This window comes from Neomonachus schauinslandi, chromosome 15 (assembly GCF_002201575.2).
Source record: "Neomonachus schauinslandi chromosome 15, ASM220157v2, whole genome shotgun sequence".
NCBI lineage: Eukaryota > Metazoa > Chordata > Mammalia > Carnivora > Phocidae > Neomonachus > Neomonachus schauinslandi.
In genome coordinates this window covers 38,245,183-38,258,305 of record NC_058417.1, presented here as the reverse complement: position 1 = coordinate 38,258,305, position 13,123 = coordinate 38,245,183, and the positions used below count along the sequence as shown (strand labels likewise).

Sequence of the window (13,123 nt, the reverse complement as noted above, 5' to 3'; positions counted from 1 at the left end):
AAGGAAGGTGGGTAGGGGGGGGGGCGGGGGGGGGAGGCGGGGAGACAGAGTCAAGGAATCCAGCAAAGCTCTGAAGTCTCAGTAAAGCAAATGATAGCCTGGTGCAGACTTCAGGGGGCTTCCAACCCCAGCCCTGCCACTCTCTGGGTGACCCTGGGCACTTTCATTTCCCTCTCTGGGCCTTAATTTTTCCCTGGAACTGGATCTCTGAAGTTCCTTCCAACTGAGAGGGAAGCCTGGCCCCAACCCCATGGCTCCAGCCAGGCCCTTCCTCTAACTCCAGAAAGAAGAGGAGAGAAAGAGGGTCCTGTGCCCTCTTCCTTCTCCCCTCATCACATTCGGGCACTGACAGGGAGGTGGGGCGCTGGGGCAAGGGTTAGGGCGGCCTATGATTTCCCAAGTGGTCGCGTTCTAAACCATTCTATGAAATTCCAATCCTGGCGCCCAGGAGTGTGGGGCACGGGGAGGTGACGGTGGAATCGTGGCCTCGGAATATGGGCACGGAGGCTGGGTCTGAACTCCTGGCCCCGACCTCACTCAGGTTCTCTTAACTCTGCGTGGACTCAGACGCCTGATTCCCAGGTCGCGGGTGCCCGGGCGAGGAAAGCGAAGGCCTGGAGGAGGGGGAAGGGGTGCGGTGCGAGGTGGGAGCTGAGGGGGGTGTGAGGGGAGGGGCAGCTGCACTTCTGAGAAACAGCTCGGCGTCTCAGCAGCCCGCAGCCTAACCCCCTGCCTGCGGCTTCACAGCTCGCTCCTCCTGCCGCCCACGCCGCTCGGGGCCTCTCCGGGGGTCGGCAGCCCCCGCGGAGGCGGCGGCTGCTGGGGAGGAGCGGCAGCTCGGGGGACAGCGGAGTGGAACCCATGGCGTTGGGGGGTGGGGGGGTGGAAAATGCAGGGAGGCGTGGGGCGCGTGACACCCCGGGAGTAAAAAGCCATCCCTCCCCCGGGGTCCCGAGCGCCGGCCCTCTGCACGCCTGTGTGTCTCCCCCCACCCCAGCTCCACCCCGGACCCCAGATGCTCTCCCATCACATCGGGGTAGGATCCAGAAGTGAAACTGCTCCGGGTCACAGCCCAGCGCCGCCGCTGCGCCCCGCCCCGCCCTTCCGGGCACTGCAGCCCCGCAGGATCTCCCAGCGCTCCGGCGACTGCCGGGGAGGAAACTGGGGGAGGGGAAGGGGAAGTGCCCCCGCGGGGCAGTCTGCAGAGCGCGGCCTTCTCTCCTGGGGGTGCCCGCTCGTAACCACGAGTGGGAACCTCGAGAGGCGTCGACATTCACTGCGGGAGCCGAGCGGTGGCGCCTGCACTCCCCGCCACGGCCGCTGGGTGTCACTGCCGCCGCGCGGCTGAGAGGCTCGGGCGCCGTCGGCAGGCGGGGGCGCGGGTCCCGGGGAACCCGAGCGCCCGGCCCGCCGCGCCCACGAGGTCCTGCCGGGCCTTGGCCGCCCAGGCCCCGCGAAGCTTGGCTGCGGCGCTCGGACCTCGCTCCCCGCCTGGCGTCTGGGGGCCCCCACGCGGCCCTCGAAGGAGAACAACCTAACCCCGTGCCCCGCGAAGGACGGGCCCATGGCTGTGGCTCCACGCGAGCCTCTTTCCGCGGGGACAGGGGACCGAGGCGCGTACTCTGCGGCCCCGAAGCGCGCCCCCTGGCGAAGCGGGCCGGCCTTCCCCGGCGCTCGCAGCCCCTCGACGGCTCGGCGCCCTTCAGTCCAGCCAGGCCGGTGGTTGGGGGAGGGTGGGGGGGAGCCGAAGGGCGGCGGCGGGGGCAGAGCGACTGCGGGATCCTCACTCCGACTCCTGATCTCGCCTTACTCGTGCCGCCGCCCTTCCCCAGCCCCCAGCTCATCCCTTAGATGTGCGGGACGCGGTGGCTCAGCTTGGAAGAAGAGAACCAAAAGGTGGGAACCTGTATCGGGACTGATGGGTGTAAGAGGTCTGGGATCAAGAAGATGCCCTGGAATCCTTTGGAAAATCGCGGTAGTGTCTGGTAGGAATACCCACTTCTGTCACGTCCTGGATCTAACTCGGGGCGCAGGGTGTGCAGATCAATGCAGAGGAATACGTCTTTGGCGGCAGTCCTGGGAGGTGCAGGCGGCCTCCCAATCTCCCTCAGTCTCCCCTAAACCCCTCCAAGATACACTCAATCCAACTAAAAACAAACTGCCCACCATGAAAACGCAGCTCCAACAGCACCCCCAGGTACCCAGCAGTGAAAAACCTGCCTCTTCCTTGGAGCAGATGCAGCCCTCCACTAGGGGCGCTAGACTCCATCACAGTTCACCCCACAAGGGATTGAATTTCAGACCTCAATCCATCTCAGCCCAGATAGTACCCCCCACTTCCTAACACCCCTACCTGTATGGAGATCATGGAGAACCCCTGGGGACCAGCCTCAGCCCCCAGGATCACCCATTCTGTGGCTCTAGACTCCAGTCTGCATCATCCAACTTCCCCAAGATCCCAATGTCTTTTCTCTCCTTGCTCAACTCCTTACCCCAGCTGGAAGCTCAGAATCCTCTGTCCTAAGAGGCCACACTGTGCACCTCACTCCCAAGCCCCAAAGCTAAGGTTCTGCCAACAGCACAGGACATGAAAGCCAACTCTGCCACAGACCCCACCTCTGTGCAAGTTGGGCCAACCAACCCCTGACCTCTCTGGGCCCTCTTTTCTGTCTGCTAGATCAGATCAGTCCTATAGTAGCAGAAGCCTTTTTTCCAACTATACCATGAAGCCGAACTCCCAGATATAAAGGCAACCCCACCCCAACCTGCCCCCCAACTCCAGCTGTAACCCTTGGACTGCAGGAAGCCAGTAGAAAACTGCTTATGTAGACAATTTGGAAGAAAGGATCCTTCCGAATGGCCTTGGTCTCTCTTGCCTGTCTCCTTTTCTTCTTCCCTCCCTCCCTCCTCAGGGTGCCTGGCATGGGCACAGGGAAGGAGCCAGGCGGGATCACTGACCCAATGTTGAACTCTCCACTGGCACCAGGAGGCCCTCCACCCATGAACTTGGAGGCTGTGTAGATTTCACTGAATAGGATGTCTGGGGATCAGGGAGAGCATCAATTGTCCAGAGCTTTGTCTGTCTGGATGTCCCACCTAAGGCATCCTAGGGGAAGTGGGCATCCCTAGAATCATGCCCACCTGTTCTCAAAGTCCAGAAAGTTGGCAGCAGCCCTCCCTGCCCTCCACACTTGACCGGGCAGGGAGGTCAGCCTTGTGGCCACCTCCTCCTACAGGCCTGTGGTGCTGCCAAGGACAGTTATATACCCTGGCACCAGCCTCACACCAGTCATTCTAGCCCCAGGAGCTGGTGTCTAGGATGAGCTACAGACCATTTAGGGCCAGCCCCCTGGATGTGGGCCCTGTGTCACCCTCTCTCAATGCCTGAGTCCTCCTCAGGGACATGACAGGGAATTTTCTTTCTTCTTTTCCAAGGTCTTTTTCTGATTTCTGAAATGTTCTTTAATAAGCACATATACTGGGGGCGCCTGGATGGCTCAGATGGTTAAGTGTCTGCCTTCAGCTCAGGTCATGATCCCAGGGTCCTGGGATCGAGCCCCACATCGGGCTCCTGGCTCAGTGGGGAGCCTGCTTCTCCCTCTGCCTGCTACTCCCCCTGCTCATGCTCTCTCTCTCTCTCTCTCTATCTCTGTGTCTCAAATGAATAAATAAAATATTAAAAAATAAATAAATAAAATAAGCACATATACTTTTGGGGCGCCTGGGTGGCCCAGGTGGTTAAGCGGCCAACTGTTGATTTTGGCTCAGGTCATGATCTCAGGGTCATGAGATCGAGCCCCGGGTCGGGCCCAAACTCAGCGCTGAGTCTGCTTGAGATTCTCTCTCTCCCACTCCTTCTGCCCCTCCCCCTGCTCACTCTCTCTCTCTCTCTCTCTCAAATAAATAAAATCTTAAAAAAAAATAAGCACATATACTTTTTATAATCAAACCCAATTACTTGATGCTGAAAAGACCGCATGTTAGGTGCCAGCCTCTATGTTCTCCACAATGGCCCTGCTGCCTCCCAGCAGCCTAAATTTTATCATTACCACAAGCCTCCACGAGCCACACTGCAGCTATCCCGGGAAGTCCCCTCTGCTGTCTGGCCTCTGTGGGTCATGCTTCAGCCCCTTTGGCAGTAGAACAACAGCCTTCCCATGTCTTCAGAGCTGGGGAATCTTACCCTGGGTCCCTCGGCAAACTGACCTTGAGGGGCCCTTGTGCCCCACATTCTCAGCTGCTGCCTTTCCTCCAAGAAGCCAGACATCTCAGCTACCCAGCAAGGACCTTCATCGGCTGATTTCCCGTATCCAGCTCAGGGTCAAGCCAGCTGCTGCCTCAAAGGGTCCCCAGTGGCCCAGGTCCTTCACAGTAGGCAGCACTTAGAACAGAGGGGGCAGAGAACAAGGGGCAGAGAAGGGTTATGTTCCACCACCTAAAGCTGGGCTGAGTCTGACTTCTGTCTCTAACTCCATATAAGACCTCAGGTGGGGGTGGGGGGGCGCTGGGGGGCTCAGATGGTTAAGCATCTGCCTTTGGCTCAGGTCATGATCCCAGGGTCCTGGGATCAAGCCCCACATCAGGCTCCCTGCCCGGCGGGAAGCCTGCTTCTCCCTCTCCCACTCCCCCTGCTTGTGTTGCCTCTCTCGCTTTGTCTCTCTCTGTCAAATAAATAAATAAATAAATAAATCCTTAAAAAAAAAAAAGACTTCAGGTGGGTCTCTCTCTTTGAGCCTCAGTTTCCTGTTTATAAAGTGAAAATGATATTTGTCCTGCATACTCTAATTAGCTGATTGACTTAGAAGGGCATTGTCCCCTACCTGGTGCCTCAAGCTACGGGGAGACACTGGGTCCTGTTTTCATACAGCCTAAATCCATGGACATGCTTAAGATGTGGCTCATTCTGGCCCCTTTATTCCTACCCTAGCATGGACCCCTAGCACCCACACCTTAGAAGTGGCCCTGGGCATCCCTGGCCAGTCACATAGCCGGCACCAGTCAGCTCAGGCCCGAGGAGAAGCCAATGATGGGATGGTTCCGGAAACCATGGCAGGTGGCAGGTGACAGGCAGCAGGTTGCTCTGGTCCCTGCCTCTTCGGGGAATCCTGCTAAAAAGAAACAAAACCTACACCCCTCTCACCCTTGGCTGCAGTAATTTCTTCAGGGCAAGCCCACAGAAGGTTCTAAGCTGGAGGGTGGATGAGGCATCTCTGCCCACCTCTGACAGGCCTCGCTCTCCAGCCCCAAGGTTGGGGGTGACAAGCCTGGCCCAAGGGCTGGCTATGGTGGCTGGTCCTTCTCAGGGTCACCTCAGGACAACCCCCTAGCCAGAGACCAGGGCTGCAGAGAAGGGAGGGGCTCTTCAGGGGAAAACACGGCCACCCCCACCCCACCCCCACAGGCCACTTAGGAATTCCACCTGGAAGTCAGCCAGGCAGGGGTAGCAGAACAGCCCAGACTTGTATTCAGACCTGGGTTGAAATCCTGGCTCTCCCACTAACTGTAATTTGGGGCAGGTCTCCTCGCTGAGCCATCAGTTTCCTCACCAATAAAACAGGATCCCACCACCTTGTGCCCAATCTCAAAAGATTTGGGGAGAGGTTCTCTATTTTTTTTAAAAAAAAATGTATTATAGGGGCGCCTGGGTGGCTCAATCGTTGGGCGTCTGTCTGCCTTCGGCTCAGGTCATGATCCGGGGTCCTGGGATGGAGCCCCGCATCGGGCCCCCTGCTCGGCGGGAAGCCTGCTTCTCCCTCCCCCACTCCCCCTGCTTGTGTTCCTTCTCTAGCTTTGTCTCTCTCTGTCAAATAAATAAAATCTTTAAAAAAAAAATTTTTATTATAGAATTTTCAAGCTTACACAAATTTAAAGAATTTAATGAATCCCTGTGTACCCATCACCCAGCTTCAACCATTATCAACTCATGGCCAACCCATGACCATACTCACACCCTCTCCCCTCACCTTGGGGCTATTTTAAAAACAAAGCTAAGACATCATTTCACCTATAAATACTTCAGAATGAATCTCTCAAAGATGAAGACTTAAACACACACACACACACACAAATACCATTATCACCCCTTGAAAAGTTAACCATAATTCCTTAATATCATCAAATACCTCATTGGAGCTCAAATTTCCCCCACTTGCTCCTAAGTGTTTTTTACAGTTGGTTTGGATTTGAATCAAAGAAGGTCAACACATTATGTATGTCTGAATTTCTTGAGAGCTAGAGAGTCCCCATCTTTTCTTTTCTTGTAATTTTGTTGTTGTCAAAGAAGCTGGGTTATCTGCTCTGTAGTTTCCTAGTCTCGATTTGGGTAATTGTATCTCCATGTGTCATTTCACATGTTCCTTTGTCCCCTGTGTTTCTGACAAACTAGCAGCTAGATCCAAGGGATGAGACTGAGGTTTTATTTCTTGGCAAAAATAATGCCTAGCTGGGAGTTCACGTGTCAGAAGAGGTCTACCTCTTTGTGACTTAAAGATCAAATGGCAGGTTCAAGTGTTGCCAATTTGATAGTTATTATAAAGCTCTCCTGTCACCTAAGAGCACAAGCTGTAAAATTCTTGACAAAACTCTTTAGACAAAAACAGACCAGCAGCATGGGCAGTGGGGAGAGGCCAGACCCTACAGGGTCCATCTGGGCTTGTATTTTGGGAAGATCCCGCTGGATGTTGGAGGATGCGCTGGAGAGGGAAGCCAGACTCAGAGGGCTGAGTGTTGTGGGGTCCCATTTATATGGCCTTCCAGAGGGAGCAAACTATAAGGACAGAAAGCATGAGGGAGGGGCGCCTGAGTGGCTCAGTTGGTTAAGCGTCTGCCTTCAGCTCAGGTCATGATCTCAGAGTCCCGGGATTGAGCCCCGCACTGGGCTCCTGGCTCAGTGGAGAGTCTGCTGCTCCCTTTGCCCTCACCCCGCTCTTGTGCTCTCTCTCACTCTCTCAAATAAACAAATAAAATCTTAAAAAAAAGCAAGCAAGCAGGAGGGAAAGGGGTTGACAGTGGGTGTCATGGGGACTTGGGAGAGGTGCTGGGCCGTGTGTCCGGGTCGGGGTGGGAGACGCGTAACTGCATGTTTGTCAGGACTCATCCAAGCAGTTGGCCCCCAGGACTCGCAGAAGGTACGTGCTGTGGGACTCAGCTCCCAGGCCTGTCACCTCCGTAGCTTTAGGCCCTGTCAGGAGATGGCACCTGGATGACAGTCCCTTATACATGCATTCATTAAACAAGCAGCTACTGGCCAGTCTCCCTGCTGGACACTGGAGACTCTCAGATGACCAAGACCACCCTGCCCTCAAGAAACGTCCAGGCTGGAGGACTCGTGGCCCTGAGCCATCTGACACATTCACCAAGGCCTGGTGCCCCCCTCTGCTGCTCCCTTGCTCTACTCCAGCTAGTCAGGTCTTACCAGCAGAACTCACAGGTGTATCAAAAAATAATCTTTATTGTCACTCGTATAAAACAGTAGATCAACTGGCCTCTCAGTCTGTACAAAGTGTGGGGCATCAGACCACCTGGGCTGCCCCCATTTCTCCCACAATGCCCTGCCGCAGGGCAGTGCCCAGGGGCCCCACGGAGGGGAGGGCCGCCCCCAGTGCCTTTTCTTGAGGAAAGAGGTGGGGGGTGGGGAATCTTTCTGCCTGAGGGGGGGCAAAGGAGCAAAGCAGAAACTCTCTCCGGAGCAGGGGTGCGCTCCGATGCTTGGCGAGCTTCTGCACCTCCGGGGCCACACTGGGAGCGGCCATCAGAGGGCCACGCGAGTACAACAATGACGCAGGAAGCAGGGCAGGATGCCACGGTTCAGCTGGTGGAACTCCACGAGCTGCAGCAGGTCGGTGAAGCGAGTCTGGCCGTCGTCCATGCTGAAGTAGAGGCGGCCCTCCTCCTCGCTCTGGGGGACAGCCAGAGGGGACGGCAGGTCGGGGAGAGGCGTCGGGGCGCAGGTCCCCGCTGCTCGCGCGGGGAGAAGAGACCCCAGACACACCGGGGGCAGGGGGAGGGCCTGGGGAGCTGCTCGAGGGGGCTTGAGGAGGAGGACAGGGATGAATGACTCACCGGGAGGATAAGATAATGTTTGACCTTCTGCAGGTGGCACAAGGAGAGGACAAAGCCCTGTGGGTTGCGCTGACTCTCTCGGACCAGGAACAGGCTGCCAGGAGACAGGGCCACGTTACCCAAGGACCCAGAGCTGCCGCCCTGACACAGGGTCTCTCCTAGCCCCGGCTCTGTTGGCCTGCTCAGCCCTGCCCCTTACCCGTCTACCAGGCCCTGCTGCCCGATGAGCCGCTGGCTCTCCTCTCGGGAAATGCGTCCGTGGAACCAGGGTTGGGTGCGGTGGATGGCTGGAGTTGGGAGAGGCAGAAAGGCAGTCATTCTGGGGAGGAGACCCGCCCCCCATACTAGCCACCCCCACCAGGAATGCTCAGAGAAGCCACGGCAGCCCCCACCCCTGGGGACGCTGGGTGCTCACCCACCTGCACTGAGGCTCGTGCCCGAGCCTGGGGTGGGCAGGCTGAGACGGTGGTTCTTCTGTAGGGCAGCGGGGGACACAGAGGATCAGGGAGTGACTGGGGTATTACCCCGCACCTCGAGAATATAGAGCCCCTTTCCGCACCTGGAGCCCTCCCTTACCCCTCTCTTCCTCCCATACTACGGAAACCCACACGGAGAGGGGCGCCTGGGTGGCTCAGTCCGTTTGTGTCTGACTCTTGATTTTGGTTCAGGTCATGATCTCAGGGTGGTGAGATCGAGCCCCGCGTCGGGATCCACGCTAAGTATAAAGCCTGCTTAAGAGTCTTTCTCTCTCTCCCTCTGCCCCTCCCCCCCTCTTAAACACACACACACACACACACACACACACACACAAAAGGTCCCCAGGACAAACATGCACATGGGCGTAGGCCCCTCACCCTCCAGGCCTGGGCTTCCTCCAGGGCTGCACTCAGAGCTTCCCGGGGGTTCTCGATGACACGCCCAGCACGGCCAGAGAAGTCCATGGCCACCAGGGTGTTATCAGAGACACTCCTCTGTAGATGGGACAGGATGGGGAGGAGTCAGAACAGGGCCCATGTCTCCCCAGGCTGGGTCCTAGGTGCCCACCCCCAGCTAATGCCCCGGGTGCACACTCACCAACGGTGGAGAACCCACACAGGATGGACGCAGGTGGCGAGACTGCGCCTGCTGGTAATTCTTATACAGCTGCGCCCCATACTGCGGAGTGGAGAGAGAAAGAGAGCCTGAGGTCAAGCAGGTGCTGGGGACCGGGCTGTGAAACCCCCGGCCACTAGCACACCCCGGGAGCAAGACTGTATCTCTGCCCCGGATCAGGAGCTTTCTGAGGCCAGAGCCAGGACTCGGCCATGGACCAGGCATACTGAGAGAGCAAGGATCCAGGACCCCCTCATTCCTGAGGGAGGAGCTACTCGGCCGAGGATCCAGGGGGCGGGGCCGGCCCCCCATGCCACTCCGGAGGTCCCACCTTGAAGGGGGTCCCACCTTGAAGAGGCGGAAAGCTGCTAACCAGCAGCTGCGGCTCTGTTCATCCTCACTGCAGAAGACCCGAAGCCCCTTGTGGCCGTTTCGAAGCTTGTTCGGCTGTAGGAAGAGGAAACCGGCTGGTCCCGTATCTGCCATTAGGACCAGATGTCTGTCTCCGTGGGGCAGGGCAGGGTGCAGAGAAGTGTCTGGGCGTCCCAGATGGAGCTCAGAAGCCCTAGGTAGGATCCTGGGGCCTGAGCAGCTCCCATTCCCTCCCAGGCCCGGCCGGGGTCTTTACCTTGATACAGAAGCCAAAGTCGGTGGGCATCCCATAGAGCTTGCGACCCTGGGTCACCACATACACGTTGGACTCGTTCACATCTGCGACATACTGCAGGTGCCTGGGATCCTATGCAGCATGGGTAGGCAGGACTTGTTACAGCAGACCCTATTCCCCCTGCTATTTTCACCATAAGCCAGCTGGGGACATTTCAGAGGAGCAGAGAAGTGCTCCAGGTCACACAGCAAACAGAAGTAGAGCCAGGACTCAAACTCAGTTCTCACCTGCCTTTCCTACTACTACCTCCTGGGGTAGGTAAGCCAGGAGGGAAAGAGGAGCAGCGGAGGGTCTCGGGGCCCAGGGGGAGAAAGATCTAGGCGTTCCAGTAAGGGAAGAGATAACTCCTAGAAGGACTGGGAATGGGATATCCTAGGGGCTGAGGCTGTCAACCCTCAAGACCTCACCTTGGAGGTGCCCTTGGTGGAGTAATAGAGGCCAGAGCGGCGCAGGAAGCAGAAGAAGCGTTTCCAAAGCTTCCGTCCGGACCCCCGTAGCTGCAGAAAGCCCTGGATCTCTGGGAAGCTGCCTGCATTCAGGAAGTTCTGAGGCCAGAAGAGAGCAGGAAGAGGGTGAGAGGCCAAGAGGGAGACAGGGAGACACACATGCACACACAGGACTTCAGGAGAGAAGGTGTGCCACATACATTTACTGTCCCATTTCAAAGACAAAGAAACTGACGGTCAGCCAGGAAAAAACTGACTTGTCCAGTCACTCAGCACTGTGCTAGACTCTCCACCACATAGAGGGGAGGCAAAATACTTAAGGGCCAAAAAAGCAATAGGTGATCCTGGGGAATCATGACTATGCCATGGGATGGGTGCGTCCTTGTACCTGGATGAGGTCTTCGTGGGATATGCCTGTCGGTGTGTCCACACAGCTGGAGACCATCTTTTCTGGGAACAGGGAGTGCTGGGATGAAAGGAGTCAGGAGTCAGGCATTGAGGGCCCAGGTTGGGGATCAGGGTGCCCCAGGGCCCAGACCCCCCTCACACACACACACTCACTGGAGAGCTCCTGAACAGTTCATACTTGGCGAAGTTCTTCCGGAAGACAAAGCGGCTGTCTCCACCAATGGGCCAGACAGCCTGCACCTCTACCACGGACTCATGGTCCTCCAAGCCCCGCTCTGGGGTCAAGGGCAAAAAGCAGCGGTCAGCGGAGAGCAGACAGGCCTCCCGGATGAACCACCTGCCTAACCCAAGGCGCGAAGCATTTCTTCCCTGCCCAGACAGCCCCCTGCACCCCAACTCACCCAGTGCTAGATGGGGGTGGCACTCCACCAGCCCCCAGCTTTCATCGCTCAGGGCATGAGCTCGCTGCACCAGCATCTCACACACGTAGCGGGCCGTAGCGCCCGCCGCCACCTCCACAGACCGGGAGGCCCCATCTTCGCTGTACACCTTCACTACCTGCATCCCAGGAAGCGCACATGACTTGAGGAAGGGCGAAGGGTGCTTATTTCCCTTCCCCTGCTTGCTCTACCCTCAGGGACTCCTGACCAAACCCCCCATCTCCACAGAAGTGGCACCATATCCACCCCAGTCCCATAGCACCCCCATATCCCTGCCTCCTCTCTCCCAAGACAACTCACATGGGGGCAGCTGGTGTCTCGAGGGAGCAGCCCCCTTGCACCGGAGGACCCCCCAAGAATGGGGGTCTGTGAAGGAGGACTGCAGAGCTCAGGGAAGGGGTTGGGGATGGAGGGTAGAGAGGTTGCCCGCAGCTCCTCCTCTCGAAGAAGATTCCTGTGGCCCAAGGTAGGGGGGCAGAGAATTTGCTGACTGCAAGCTTCTGTCTTACCCAGCACTGACCCCCAACCCCACCAGCCCCTCCTCAGCTCCATTACCCCATTGTACCTGCTGGTCGGAATGGGCAGAGGCTGGGACCTCTTCACCTCCCCAGGCAGAGGGGCATCGGGAGGTGGGGGAGTCCCAGGAGGGGTCCCAGGGGCCAAGTACAGGTCTTCTGGGGAGCTGCTGAGATGAGGCGGAGACAGACCCAGCTCCATAACATCTGAGGGAGAAGAGGGGGCTGAAAGCAGCCGCTCTCGTGCCCTTGTCCCGGGAAGAGAGGCCAAGAGGACCTAGACCTTCTGACTTCACACGGCTGCCAAGGTGCCCCTCAGAGTGGACCCAGCACCTTATTCCTCCCCCTCTAACTGGAGTTTGCCTGGAGCCTTCGGGAAAGGGTAGCGTGAGCCCATTTGCAAAAGGGGACAGCAAGTCCCTGAGAAGGAAACATTCTTGCCCCCACCACAGGTGAGTCAGGGAGTGGAACTCAGTGTCTGGACTCCAAGTCCAGTGCTCTTCTGTTGCCCAGGGGAAGAGCTAAGAGGGTCCCCCCACCATAAGCCGGGCAGCGGCCCCAGACTCCGCGCCCCACACAGCCTGTTGGAGGCGGACTCTTGGTCTCCGAGCGCGCCCTGAGCATGGGGCACTCACTCCTCTGGGCTCTGCCCCAGGTTTTTCCAGGGCTTCGCTGCCAGACCCAGTTGCCAGAGCCTGTTGTGGCAACGCCTGCCCAAGTGCTGAGTGATGCACAAAAGGGGAGAAGGAGGTGGGAAAGGACAGGAACCAGGAGGGCAGGAGGCTGGCTCAGCTGCAATGAGGACAGCACTAGCCTGGGGGCCCTTGCCCCAGCAGCCCCCAAACCTTGTGTGCCCTCTGCAAATTCCTCCTCCTGCCCAACTTTCTTGAAGCCCCACTGCCAGGGCTACCTCCTCCGAGCAGCCTGCCTGGATTTTCCACCTTCAGCCCAAGGGCTCCCTCTCTGCACTGTGCTGGGGCCTCTGAGGCAATTCCGTGCACCTGTCTTATCCACCCACTGGTCTGGAGCCGCCCGGCACCCCCAGGAAGGGCCAGGGTCCTACCCACGTCCTATCGCCCACAGGTGCTGCACAGGCACCTAGGACAAGGACAGGTGAGCTGGGGCAAAGATGCCCACTGGGGACGGAGGCAGCACAGGCCCCTCCTCCACAGGAAGCAGGACCCCCTGGGCAGGCCTAGAACCTGGCACTGACCCTCCAGGATGGGGCAGGCCCCTGACCCTTAAGTGAGGGGATTTGGGGGACAGGTGAGTCAGGGTGGGGCGGGACAGCACTGCCTGGGGCTCTCTATTCAACCTTGACTCATCTGCACGACTTCCTGGCTTAGGAGAAACACAAACAGCCCTGCCTCTACCCACCTCCCTCCCCTCCCGCCCCCAACCTACCAGGCTGGGAGGACTGGGGGAGGCGCAGGGCAGGGATGGGCGAGAAAGAGGATGCGGGGGGGGGGGGGGGGGGGGGGCCGCGCCCCGGGT

At 58.2% G+C, this 13,123-nt stretch overlaps 1 protein-coding gene across 1 annotated transcript in view; it reads right to left on the bottom strand.

Annotated features, from left to right (window-relative positions):
* Positions 1-7,459: 7,459 nt before the first annotated feature.
* The window catches only part of GRB7 (growth factor receptor bound protein 7), an 8,639-nt gene continuing 2,975 nt past the window's right edge, over positions 7,460-13,123 (bottom strand). Inside the window, exons 2-15 of the mRNA XM_021704054.1 lie at positions 11,680-11,836; positions 11,415-11,568; positions 11,076-11,232; positions 10,828-10,949; positions 10,655-10,732; positions 10,228-10,365; positions 9,782-9,892; positions 9,502-9,600; positions 9,136-9,216; positions 8,916-9,032; positions 8,481-8,535; positions 8,261-8,348; positions 8,062-8,155; positions 7,460-7,897 (exon numbers count right to left, since the gene is read on the bottom strand). Of these exons, the coding sequence (XP_021559729.1) occupies positions 7,751-7,897; positions 8,062-8,155; positions 8,261-8,348; positions 8,481-8,535; positions 8,916-9,032; positions 9,136-9,216; positions 9,502-9,600; positions 9,782-9,892; positions 10,228-10,365; positions 10,655-10,732; positions 10,828-10,949; positions 11,076-11,232; positions 11,415-11,568; positions 11,680-11,831 (1,593 nt within the window). The 5' untranslated portion in view covers positions 11,832-11,836 and the 3' untranslated portion in view covers positions 7,460-7,750. The remainder of the gene's footprint in view (positions 7,898-8,061; positions 8,156-8,260; positions 8,349-8,480; positions 8,536-8,915; positions 9,033-9,135; positions 9,217-9,501; positions 9,601-9,781; positions 9,893-10,227; positions 10,366-10,654; positions 10,733-10,827; positions 10,950-11,075; positions 11,233-11,414; positions 11,569-11,679; positions 11,837-13,123) is intronic.